Source organism: Boleophthalmus pectinirostris, unplaced genomic scaffold, assembly GCF_026225935.1.
Source record: "Boleophthalmus pectinirostris isolate CB_2022bp ecotype Guang Dong unplaced genomic scaffold, ASM2622593v1 HiC_scaffold_22, whole genome shotgun sequence".
In the NCBI taxonomy this organism is placed as follows: Eukaryota; Metazoa; Chordata; class Actinopteri; order Gobiiformes; family Gobiidae; genus Boleophthalmus; species Boleophthalmus pectinirostris.
The window spans coordinates 24,616,711-24,629,978 of record NW_026571190.1 but is presented as its reverse complement, the minus strand read 5'-3'; the positions used below and the strand labels follow the sequence as shown (position 1 = coordinate 24,629,978).

The window sequence follows — 13,268 nt, the reverse complement described above, 5'->3', positions numbered from 1 at the left end:
TCTTAAAGATTGTCTAGATTACATACATTGATATAAAAGGCACAAAAATGCATTGCAGAGTTTCTTCTTGACAGCACGCAGTCAATGTGTTCAAGTGTTTCCTTCAGAGATATTCACAAACGGCCTGTACAAACATGCGATTCAGCGCTATCTGCCACATGGACATGGCTTTCTAAAGTCCTGTACACGGTTATCGCAGGGTTTACAAAAAGTTTCAGATACATGCGTTTTTAAACCTGAAATTATACAAGCAGTTACTGTACAGTGATACGTGTGGTATAAAAGAAATGCTTACATGTATTTTACAAGTGAAAAGTAACACCAACCCTGCTCTTATTGCCTTTAATGTACACTGGCTTTAATAATATACAAGAGAATCATGTACAATGTGGAGCAGCTCAGCAAATGTTCATGAACTTTGCAAATGTATATGCAATTTTTTAACAACTTAACAAAATAATATTAAGTGGAATTGGTTGCTCCGCCCTAGCCTGCTCTCGCTCTGAGTGGTCAGAACAGTCACATGGCACAAACACCCGCCCTCCTTGTGCAGGTAAAGAACACTATGCCACCTGATCTGATCTAACTGGCTACACATGCTGTTTCAGAAAACAAGTACAATCAAAGCAGAACCAATACAGATCCATTGTCCCTTTTTTCCTGTATGACTATTTTCATTGATTGAACACAAACAAAGGGTCTACTGTATATTATGCTCATTTTAAAATCTATGTTACAATCTTGTAGCCTCATCAAAAACATATCTGGAGTTGTGTTTTGTTTCACTCACACTTCTCTGTAGTCTGTAATTCAATTAAACCTAAAAATAGCTGTTCAGCAAGGTGGAACAGAGCATTTTGAGCTTGGGAGATGTACAAACTCAATAATGCAGGGCTACTCAAACGTGTGAATGAAACAAAGCTGAACTCTGGGTATGTTTTTGAGGAGGTAAACAACATGGCTAAAAAAAACTCACAGGAGTCCATTTTGCATAATATAGGGCCTTTAAGGATTTTTTCTAACTTGAGGCTCCATTTTTGTACTTAATAAAATATTTACAAAAGAATCACAGATATTTCCAGTAACATGAAAAAGCTTTGCCATCCGATCTGAACCCAAACCTCAGCCTGTGCAGTGTAAACAAAGCGTGCAAAGTAAATGTTAGCAGCGCGTGGTACATTCTCGGTGGTTTGACCCCATTCAGAAGCTGATGGATGGACTCAAAGCGAGCAGCGTGGAGCATATTTGAATGTAGCCCTTTGAGGAAAAACAACAGTGTGGAGCTCGAAACACCCACTACAGCTAGCGGTAAATGGCTAGCGGCTAAACATTCATACGCCTCAACAAGGATCAATGTTAAAGGGCCCATATTATGTGCTTTCCTGATATACTAGTATGTTACCATGTTGTTTCCTCATTAAAAACATACCTGGAGTTGTGTTTTGTTTCATTCACACATGTTTAACACACACATCCTGCATATGAGATATTGAAAATACACCCCTGAATTGCCTATCTTTACTTAACTTAACTTGAAACTACCACTTCATGACATCACAAGGTGGAAATGTGCATTTTGAGCTTTTAGACAAACTAATAATAAAGGCTTACTCAAATGTGTGAACACAAAAAAAAAAAACACAACTCCAAATATGTTTTTTTGGCTTAAAACTCACAAAAGTCAGTATTGCGTAATATAGGACCTTTAAGAGTTGGATGTTAAATATTTTAGGCAGTAAATTATACTCTAGTCCTGGGTACAACTGAAATTATCTTGGGGAACCAAAACACTGTGTCTACTGTTGTATTATCTACCACAGTTATGACTTAGTGAAGGTGATTTGAATGAATAAAAAACAGCACATCAAGTCTACACATTTTTGGAGCCTTGAGTCACGACTTTCTGATGACAACATTCTACCTCTGGACACAGACAGAACGCTTCAGTCACATTTAAGAAAAAAGCCCTTGGTTAAAACACACTATTTTTATCTAAAAGGACAAAACAACGCACGGCACGACCATCAAGAACATTCCTGAAAATAAGTGCCTCTCAATCTACGGTACATGGGCCTTTTCTACTCAAGACTTTTACTTTGTTATTGTAATAACAGAGATATACACTGTATTTCAAAAATTTAAAAAAAAAGGAATAAAATTAGGAATTATACAATACAAAAAATAATAACAAATTAATTTGAGAAAATAATGTAAAATAAAAATATAAATATATATTCAAAATATTAATTAGCATCTCTCATTAATCCTATATTGTGCCCTACATCCATAGGTGTACTTCCTCTGCATTTGTTTTGAATTTTAAAATTAATTTTATGCAATAAAATGTGAACAAAATGTGCAATATCCCAAATGCAGATGTGTTTAACAGACATTGTATCAACCTGCAACTTATAAATAAAGTGATAATGTGCAAAAAGAAAAATGTTTGGAAGACAATAATTTTTTTTCACAATAGATTAAGCTTTTGCATTATACAATATTTGTTTATATGCAGTAGTTTAAATTCCACTAATTAAACCCACAAATGGCTCTATAATATAAGAATTTAGACCACCACTAAAAATTGTAGTTTTAGATGAATGCAAATGGTCTTAAATGACTTGAGACCAACTAAGCCAAGTTCACACCTGGATTATTTATTTTGTTTTTAATTCTAGTGTTTCAATTCTTGTTTCCCTTTTTGATCTCTAAAAAACTTACATAACTTTCAGTTCAGTGCTAGTCAAGTTTAGTTAGTTGTGAAATTATAAATGTAGAGCCAGCTGTTTTTAGTATGGATAACAAAATCAATATGGCTGTAGAAATGACATTTGAAGTCAGAAAAAACGGCTTGTTTTAGCACCATCCATTATTATTTATTACATTAAACATTTGTGTATATAATATTTTCTCATATAAGAGCTTGTATTACGCCATTTTCTGATCTATGTTATAATGTTGTTTCCTAATCGCAAACATACCTGGAGTTGTGTTTTGTTTCATTCACACGTTTGACAGACAGAGTTCTTCTCACTCTCTATTTCATCTTGTGATGTCACATGGTAATACAGGAAGTGCTCCACTGTGTTTTTAACTTTCATACACCATCACTAAAATCTGGATGATTTCAGTCCTGGAAGGTCCTGTTTCTACCAAATAAAAGGCAAAAGGTAGCCATTAACTTGCTTCATGACATCACAAGGTGGAATAGAGCATTGTGAGCATTGGAGATGTAGATAAACTATTAATTAAGGATTACTTAGTTACTATTACTATTACTTTTACTGTGTGAATGAAACAAAACACAACTCCGTGTATGTTTTTGATGAGGTAACAACATTCTAACATTGCTAAAAGCTCACAAGAGTCAATGCTGCAAAATAAAGGACCTTTAATGTTACTTATAATCAGCATTCTTACAGTTACAACTGTCCTGAGGCAGACTGCACATAATTACATCTTGCACCAACAACCACCCACTCATACATGTGGAAGTGCCTTGCCCAAGGACACATCAGCAGTGTGAAATGCCTGTTGCCATTTCTCTGTGAACTAAAGCTGCCACTCTAGATAAATGTTTAACATATATGTACTGTATACTATATAATATCTTCATTAAGATTTTATTAATATTAGATATTTTATATTTGAACATAAAAATATAAGTAACAATAAATTAATTTTTATTTAGCTTTTTGTGCTCCTTCAGGCCACCATACTTCTCCTCCTTCACAATTCCTTTGTTTTCTGAGCTCATGTTAAAGAAGCGATGCATTTGTGTGACACTGTAAAAAACGCATATTGCTCGGATGATTTTTAAACACAGATTCAAACAGTTTTTGAGGACGACCTGCATTCCCCAAAACATGTTTCATTTCTGACAAATTTTAAAAAGACTATATATTTTTGTAACAGTCTTGTGGAAGTCCACTCCTCTCTTGCCACAGTTTATTTTCCCTTTTGCGCCTCCTGGTTTTATGGCATGTGCAACTTCAACCTTCCACGGAGGCTGATCCATGATGAGTTTATTGCATGAAATAGTTCCTCGTTTTCAACTCCTTTCATTTTCTCCGTTTCCTCAGTGTTTCCTAATGACAATGTAAAGATGAAGTTATGGCTTGTGTTCAGTCTGGGACACATATGCAGAGCTGTTTTGGACAAATCCAATAATATAGATTTCTATTCTTCCAACCTAGACACTTTGACTGTAACTTATATCACCAGTCAAAGATTTAGACACACTTTTCTATTGATGTTTCTTTTTTGTTTTTATTACTATTTACTTTGTGGAGTCTTGGTGAACGCATCTAATTTATGAATGACCATATATGGAATACAGTAAACGTATAATAGCCACCCTTTGCTTTGAACCCTGGTTTGGTCTTTCTCTCTGTGACCCTGACAAGTCACAGTTGTGTATGTTTGCAAAACTCCACTCCGGTCTCTTTGCAGTAAATAATTAGCATGCTTAAAATGCATAACTTAAGTGAGGATTTACTTTGTATAAACTAGTTCTGGTTTCACATTTCTAAGAATGAAAATCAGGAATAGTGCCTTTAATTATTTCATGTTCACCAAAAAAAAAAAATCATAAATATATCCTTATTATCCAGACTCTGTATATGTGCCACTCACTGTCTTTATATGTGCATTAACTCAAAAAATAAAATGTTAACTTATGGCTATTTTCTGTTCTGGGAAAGTATGCAATTTAAATAGATTATTTCAAAATCTTAAATTTAGTTTGGATTAAGAAAATATAATAAGTAAAATGGGGAAAGAGATATGCCATGATACAATTATATATTTTCTACAAAGATAAAATACTTTGAAAAGAGGTAATAGTACAAGCCTATTAAATAAACTTTTAAATAAACATTTTACTGTTTTTAGTATTCCATATCAGGGTTGTCCAAAGTATCAAATAAGATATTGACCATCACAAAAACTAGTATCGAATCTAGAAACAAATTTTAGCAACTTGGGTTTATGTAGTGCCTTTTATTTTTTACTGGAGAGCTGACCTTTCCTGAAAAGCTTCACCTTTTTTAGTTTTATTAGGACCTACAAGGTAAAATAAACAAATACTATTTTGTTGTGTTGAAAGTTACAGTTATCATTTGGGTGTTGAAATCAGTATATTCTTTAGTATCGAAAGCGAGTTTGAGATTTCAGTATTGTAACAACAAATGACTTTAGAAAAATGCATTAAAAATAGATAAATGATAAAAGGCTCTAAATGTTTTTCCTGTGATAAAGTAATGGCTGAGGAGTTTGGGTGAAGATGTGAACACGGCGGTGCTGTGGTGTATTAAATATTTATGGTGTGCGTTTTGGTTTTCCTCATTTCCACTGCGCCGCAGATTGGGTCACGGTATTAGCTGTTATTGTTCTTGTTCATGAGTTTGGCGAACATCTGCTGCAGCTGTGAGCGCGAGGCGTTGAGCACAGAGTGTCTGTGGCGTGGGCTGCCAGGTGCGGGGAGAGTCCCAGCGTGGCGGCGGCGAGAAGAGGTGACGGATGCAAGGTGGGCGGGGCTACTTTCTGCTGATCGGCTCCTCTGGATGAACCCGCCCGCGCCGTGAGGGTACTGCTCCGTCTCCAACGTTGAGGAGGAAAACACATACGAAGCCAGTCGCCGGAGCTGATTGGGCCGAGCTGCATGTCGCTCTTCCTCCAGCTGCCAACAAACCAATCACAGAAGAGAAGAGGCCGGCTTAATGACCATGAATCCAACATAGACAGGTTTTAAAAAGCAATCACCACACACTGTCCAGCATTAGTTTAAAGACCCATGAGCAAAGAATGGGTAATTTTTGAAAACATAATGGTTCAATATCACACAAAATTGTTTCTTGTGAGCTTTAAGCCATATTATAATGCTGTTACCTCACCAAAAACATACCTGGAGTTGTGTTTTGTTTCATTCACACATGTTTGAATGATCTTTTATAAGTCTGTCTACATCTGCAAACCTCAAAATTCTCTTTTCTCTCTTGTGATGTCAAAAAGTGGTATCAGCTACCTTTACCTTTTGTTCAGTATAGATTGGCAATTCGAGGGCTGAAATTACCCAAATGATTCTAGTGAAGGTGTATGGAGATTTGAGAAAAGAAGGGTTGTGTGTTAACCATGTGTGAATGAAACAAAATGCAACTCCAGGTATGTTTTTGATGATATGGGCCTTATAAACTAAACATAATATTGTTGCAAATCAGTACTCAGTCATGTTTTATTTCTGTCCAATGATGCATGTTGCACATTGTCTCATTTTTATAACTGCAGCACACTAAAAGGCACTAGATCTTTCCACAGTTTTTCTCAACAGCACAGAGTGGCTCCGTTTACACACGCTCACTCTTGCTTTGACTCAGACTAATGTGACCTTTACCAACAGGTCTTATCTTTGAGTCAAGTTCAACCATTTTTAATAAAGTGGAGATCTGTCTACAGTTTAACAAATGTAACTGGATTCTGTCTCTTACTGTTCAGTAAAAGATATGCTTTTGTAATGGGAGAGTATTCTTAACTAATGCCCAAAAGTGTGTGGTGTTGCCAACCTTTAATCACCAGTGTCAGGGGTGTAACACCAGAACTGGAGCCAGTTTCAAAAGAGAAGCTTTCTCCTCAAATGGCTCTCACTCCTCTTGGTAAAAATAATGTAAATTTTTTGTGTTGATGCAAAATATAAAAACATATTTATGTCTTTCTCTTAACATACTAATACTTGTAAAATTGTCTTTTTTCTATTAAATCCGGCTCCAGCTCTTTTAATACATCAATATCTAAAGTTCAATTAATGTGCATACATCACCTATATTATACGTAACTTAGCTTTAGCAAAGGCAATATTACAATGCAGTGAAGATCTTATAGCATTTACCCTACCATCACAAAGTTCCTGTCTGATTATAGGAGGTAGCATCTTATTGGACACAGGTCAAAAGTGGGTGGAGCCACAGCAGATCCATGTTGTATATTTACAATAAGACTACAGATGTTAGAGTTTCACATTAGCATCAGCTAATTCTGGGTATAATTTCCTGAAGCGAAGGCCCATCCCAGTTCATGCAACACCTGGCCACATTTAGTCTTTAACAGTTTAAAGAATTCAACAAGAGCTGTCTACAGAGTTACTTTTAAAGACGGTTATCACTTGTTTCCAGCTTAAGCTGCCTAGTGAAGCAGTTGTTGTGGTTTTGAGCAAAAGATTTGGCTGGACTTAAGATCTGTGATTCCTTATGATGCATGGCCAATTTTTACATTCTTGGGGGATCAAACTCTGACCAGAGTCTAGACCAGAGTCCTGGACTGGGACCAGAACTGTAGAACTGGGCCTGGACCTTCGCGGCACAGACATGGACAGAATCAGCAGAGTCTGAGCTGAGGAGGAATGAGCGTTAGAGATGCTTAAAGCAAAGGGACCAACACAAAAGAGATGTCAAGCACACAACATACACAACGCGGGAGAACCAAGGAGGGGAACCAAGATGGCCGAAAGGAAGAGAAGACAGCGTGAGTGAGACACAGGACGAGCCTAAACTGTGCTTACCCCGAGAATCCCTTTTCTCTTCTGCAGCGCTGCTCCTCCTGAGGCAAACTCGACATAGTACTTTTAAACGGGAGTAGGGGCTTCATCGTATGTGGAGGAGGGGGTGGGAACAGTCCTCGATGGTTGGCGGCGGTGACACAAATGGAAATACAGAATACTCGAAACGCCGCTACAATGGCTTTATCCAGGAAGTGCACACTGCAGATCAGAGACAGCCTCGTTTCCTCCACACAGTCCACTATGGCTATGGCTAACACTAATGTTGCTGAGTTAAGATAATTATCAATGCATGGGTTTTAGCTTTTTGTTGTATGGTGCCATTTTGAGGCTGGTTGACCATTCAAAAGATAAGATATTTTGTTCTGAATTGCTGATAGCCAAAGCGGGAGCGTACCTACGTTCCCACAGCTCTATGTTCCCAAGACCTTGTTTTCTCACATATTGATATTGCTGAAAGGAAACCCGTAACCCTCACCCTTACCCTGGCCCAAACCTTAACCAGAATCTCAAAAACAGGCCCTAATCTTAACCATTACCTTACAACTAACAAATGTGGGAACATAGAGCTGCAGAACATAAAGCCGTAGGAACATAGAGCAGTGATGGGTGTAATTCTGAATAAACTATGTACTAGTTTGTCATGTGTTAGCTTTGAGTACACAAGTAAACACGTGCTTGGCTTTGTTTGAATGTGTTTGGGTGTTGAGTTAATGGGAGGGACACAGAATGGCAGCCACACTCTGTCAGTCAGCCCTTGGGCAACCACAGCTACACTCCACCAGAGAGTGACTGAGGTCTGAGGAGTGTCAAAAAGAATGCCAGTCTGTACCATTATGATTTCTGAAGTTTTAAAATGTGGACTTTTAATTTAAGACAAATTATCACATTTGAGACATTTTTATGTTTTTATTTAACCTATTTGATCAAGTAAAGATACCATTTTGTACCCAATGAATTCTTAAAATGTGCCTAGTGCTTTGTTATCCCACACCCCAATGTTCCCATGAACCGATAAGATGTGAACTGCTTGGAGGAAACGAGACTTTGTTTCAGAGGAAGAAGCCACCAAATATGGAGGACCAAACCTGACTGAGCGAGAAAAGTCATGAGAAAGAAACTGAAGCAAAACATGAGTAACAAAAAGAGAAGAGAGGATGAAAACTGCTAAACAGCCAGAGGAGCACGGGTCAGAGGTCAAAACTGCTGCAGAGGTCAGAGGTCAGACAGTCTCGTGTCCTGTTTATGTGTGAGAGCAAGAAACACTGCTTCTATGACACAAAAGTTTCTCATCCCTACTGTCTATTCTCAAAATGGAAGTTTCCTTTTTTAATTTGGTGTATATGCTCTCTGTAAAGCACTTTGTCATTTCTATCTGTGAAAAGCATTACATAAATAAAGTTTACTTACTGATGGTTTTGTTCTTGTGAGAATATGAACTTGTGTTTATTATTTCTTTTTAAAGATGTTAAAGAATGTTTATGGGCCATGAATAGACCATATGTTCTGCCAAGTTCTAACAACACACTTTTACGACACCAGCTTGACAATTTCTTGATCACTTTGATTGATGTAAGACTTGTTATCAACTACCAGTGTATAAAAACTGTCTGTTACTGAGACTCAGTCAGTCTCTCTTTCATCTCATGTAGCAAAGGAGCCAGAGCTCTCTTTCTTTATCTTCAGAGCTGTATTCTGCAATTTTTGACTCTTTTCTCATATAATAACCAGAAACTCACTATTTGCAAAAACAGCAGTAATAATGTCATGTCTGTGCAGGACTCTTAAATAGTGGTGAAGCACTGAGCTGTGTTTGGGTGACCACCTGAGGCAGGGCTGCCAGGCTGCAGCGACCCACCGGCACAAGAGCGTCTGAAAAAATGCCCAAAACCCTGAAACATATGGTGTTTTTCACTGTATTTATGAAAGTAGTGCTTCTCCAGTGACAGACCTGCTCCTCTCCTCCAAAGTTCATGACTTTCAATAGGATTACTCTAAAATCAATCCTTTTACATGAAAAATAACTCTGGCCAAACCCGCTGTTCTGCTGTTGAGATGCTTCGACCAATTAGATTCAAATATTCACCATGACGCTTTGCTTTTTTGCATTCACTTTCTGTGAGTGTTGCAGATGAATGAAGAACTCTATTCAGAGTTCTACATATCAGTCTGGTGTGTACCAGATTAATGGAGCATTAGAGCCATGTAAATTATCTGATTCTAAATGTGCACTAAAAAAGGTCCTGTTTGTCTCCAAGGAGATGTGATAGCTTTTCCTTGAATGCAAGAACTCATAACCTTGAGTGGCCCCAGAAATCTGAGGCTTCAAAACTTTCACTTTCACTTAAATGCCACCATCAGCTCTCCACCCACTGACAAAACCGCTTTAGTTTGTGTCCCAGGACTCACAGTCTGTGTCTCCTCAATGAACCACTCACATTCTGCTATAGAGTTGTTAAGTGATAATGTCACTTACATATCCAACCAGAAACTTCACAAAGCACATGTTTAACCTCAAATTGTATCAAATATATAAACAATGTACAGTAGTAATAATCTGGCATAACATAAGATTGATTACCGCTGTGTAAATCTCACTTACTGCCTGTCATCTCTAATGTTATCTTAGTCTATCATAGCTTCTTGCCTCCCTCATACACTTTCTGTCACACTTATAACCACAGACGCATGTTTATAATCTTGTTAGCTTTGCACTACTGCAATGGCAATACCTGTTTAACACGAGATGTGTTTTTGCTAAAAAAAAAAAAAAAAAAAAGTTAATTGTTTTTAATCAGCTGATTGACATCCCACTTAACAATTCTATAAGAACAATAACTAAAACTTTGGCCAAAAGGGACCCGGGACAACATTGAAATAAAATTTCTTCACTATTTTCAAATTTCTGTTAATGTTTGTTTGTTTGCTTTCTTATAATCTCATCAGTTCAGTAAAGTGCTCATTTGTTGAGATAGTATAAAATGTGATTATATGTAAATTAAACACACTAGCAAGCAAATTATAATCTAGGCTATCACAATTACTAAAAGCAGAAGTTAGGACACAGAATATAATGCTCAAGTAAAGTAAAAAAACAAAAAAAAAGGTGCAATGGAGTGCAAAGGTAGGTAATTGACAAAAACAACAGACCATAAAACAACACAATTAATACAAAATAAAATAAATCTATAGTGGTTTGGTCCGAAGCAGAGCTGCAGTGGAACATCAGGACAGGTTCAAACAGCCTCAGTCACCCTCAAAACATGGCTCAAAAACTTAAAAAAAAGAAGAGAAATGGAGCTAATTATGGGTCCACGGCAGCACGGCCCAAACATTACTGTAGAGATTGGTGATGTCTAAGGAATAGACCTGAGAGTACTAATTCTGATATCGCGATGAAAATAAAAACACTCTTTCTTTAGACAATGGGATTTGATTTTCACCAATGAATAATAGTACTTTTTTTTTATATTACCATGTGGCTTTATATCAGTGTAATCCTTCAGTTTTCCAGGTAGGTTCCATTGTGGTCCAAAAGCGTATAATATTCTATGTGTAATGGTCTTATACTTGTTCTGACACAGCTCAAGATCAGCCTAAAGCTATTCAGAAAAGGTTCATTTCTGTCCTGTGAATGTGACTTTTTTAGTATCACCACAAACTGTAAAAGTAATTAATACTTTTTTAAAAAAAAAGTCTTAATAAAATTTAGTATTAGCATCACAAGAATGAGTGGCTCTATCCACCTTATTCTGCTCTGTCCACTTTTGCCTAAACTGAGCTTTTTTGTGGTGGCAGTTCCAGTTATGGAACCCCATTCATATCAATGAAGAATTTGGGAAGCATTTTGCATCTTAAATATAACATAAAATCTGTTCATTTGTGTAAAATGTAAAATTTTCATGTGCACCAACAAGTAAACACTGCACCGATTCGCCGGAGGGCTTTAAAATGACTTTATCGTCCATATTGAACTTATTTGCTGTCAAGATCGGCAGCCCCATACAAAAAAATAAAACTTGAATAATGAAAGCTCCTATGGCAATAAGGTGGATAACTATGCCCTGTCTCCCCAATTTTAGAAGATATGATCGACATGATTAACCAATCAGAGAGACGTAAGCTCTGTTCTGGTAAAAGCAAACATGGCAGTTCACGTAAAAAAATAAATAAAAAAAATAGGCAAAAAAACAAAGCAAAACAAAACAAAAAACAACAACACTGGACAGAATGAACAGATAGAAGTTTTATATTTTGTTCTAAATGATACGAACATTTTCGAGAGGGGATGTCTTTTGCATCTGAGAGAGTGTTACAAATTGGTGGTACAGCTGTGGTTGGACCGTGCCAAGTTAGGACGGGGATTTTCACGCGCTGTGGTGGAATTCCAGCCCTTTCTGGAGCCTAACATAATGAAGAAGGGACTGGCTGGTAGTAATGATGATAACTGTGAGCTGACCAGGAACACTTGTGCACAGACACAGGCAGACACAATCAATCTTATTTTTTAGTCCCCAAGTTAAATGCATCAGAACCATCAGAACTCATCATGATTTTTAGATTTTTCTTGTTTGACCAGCCACAGATGGTAACAGATGATTTGACTGTTTTTCAAACGCTTCTTCTTTCTTTGGTTCTAGAGGAAGTGACTATATTTGGACAAGAGGGCGGAGCTGCTGGGCCGTGCTGCCAGTGACATCATCTCAAAAGGACAAATCCAGCTCCATTCACAGGTTTAAGTTACATGTGTGAAAACTGATACTGAGATTTCCTACCACTAAACTGAGTACTGTACTCCATCTCTCCTACTCCACTGCAGCAGCAGAACCATCAGCCTCCGCAGCCTCACCACCCTCACCTATTCACCAGCATAAGAGTTTAGATTCTAGGTGAGACTTTTTCTACTTTTGTGGTAACATTCAAAAAGATAACAGAAAAGATACTTATTATAAACTATAGGACTTTCTTGCCTGAATGTCCCTCTAGAGCTTCCATAGCTGCTCTAGATATTTCTTAATTCTTATCCTTAGTTTGAATGAGCTGGATGTGTCCCTTTGCGTGTGTTAGCTTGACTTTCCCCACAGGAGGAGGGTCAAACCAACATGCTGCACTCTGATCGGCTGTCTGCATCCCTTACCGGTCGCTGTGGTCCAGTGGGCTCAGACTCTCTCCGCCGCGGCCGACCCGAAGGCAGCGAGTGACAGGGTGACTGGGCTGGACTTCCTGTACTCTTCCGCGATGCTTCCTCCTCCGTTAGTGTTAACATCCCACGGCTGCTGTCCCTCGTGTGGGTTTTGGGTCGCACCACCAGCTCACCTGTACCGGGGAACAAACAAATACGTTTGATTAGAGCCTCATCTTAGCACTCGTATGAAAAGAGTCAAACCACAACTGGAAACAGATTACTTTCAGACTTAAAGAAGACATACTGTGCTTGTGTCTGCTATATAATTATAATCTATTACACCTATGACGTTTTAAAATATTGTAAATATTGAGCTAAAATGACTTCATAAAAGACAAATTTTTGCTAACTAACCACTTTGGAAAACTGCAGTCCAATGGGAGCTGAAGTCGCCATAAAAGTAATTAAAGCAAAAAGCTGCATAGCTGTCATCACCTCAGGTATGGATTATTTAATTTCATTCATACCAAAATGATGATTCTGCCAAATTCTATTTAGGCCATCACAAAAATTACAATATTGACTTTGTTCAGT

The 13,268-nt window shown here is 37.5% G+C and overlaps 1 protein-coding gene across 2 annotated transcripts in view; it reads right to left on the bottom strand.

Annotated features, from left to right (window-relative positions):
* The window catches only part of ttbk1a (tau tubulin kinase 1a), a 57,096-nt gene that overhangs the window by 14,922 nt on the left and 28,906 nt on the right, over nt 1-13,268 (bottom strand). For both annotated transcript variants that reach the window (XM_055158190.1, XM_055158191.1), the window contains exon 15: nt 12,687-12,865. In XM_055158190.1, the coding sequence (XP_055014165.1) occupies nt 12,687-12,865 (179 nt within the window). The remainder of the gene's footprint in view (nt 1-12,686; nt 12,866-13,268) is intronic.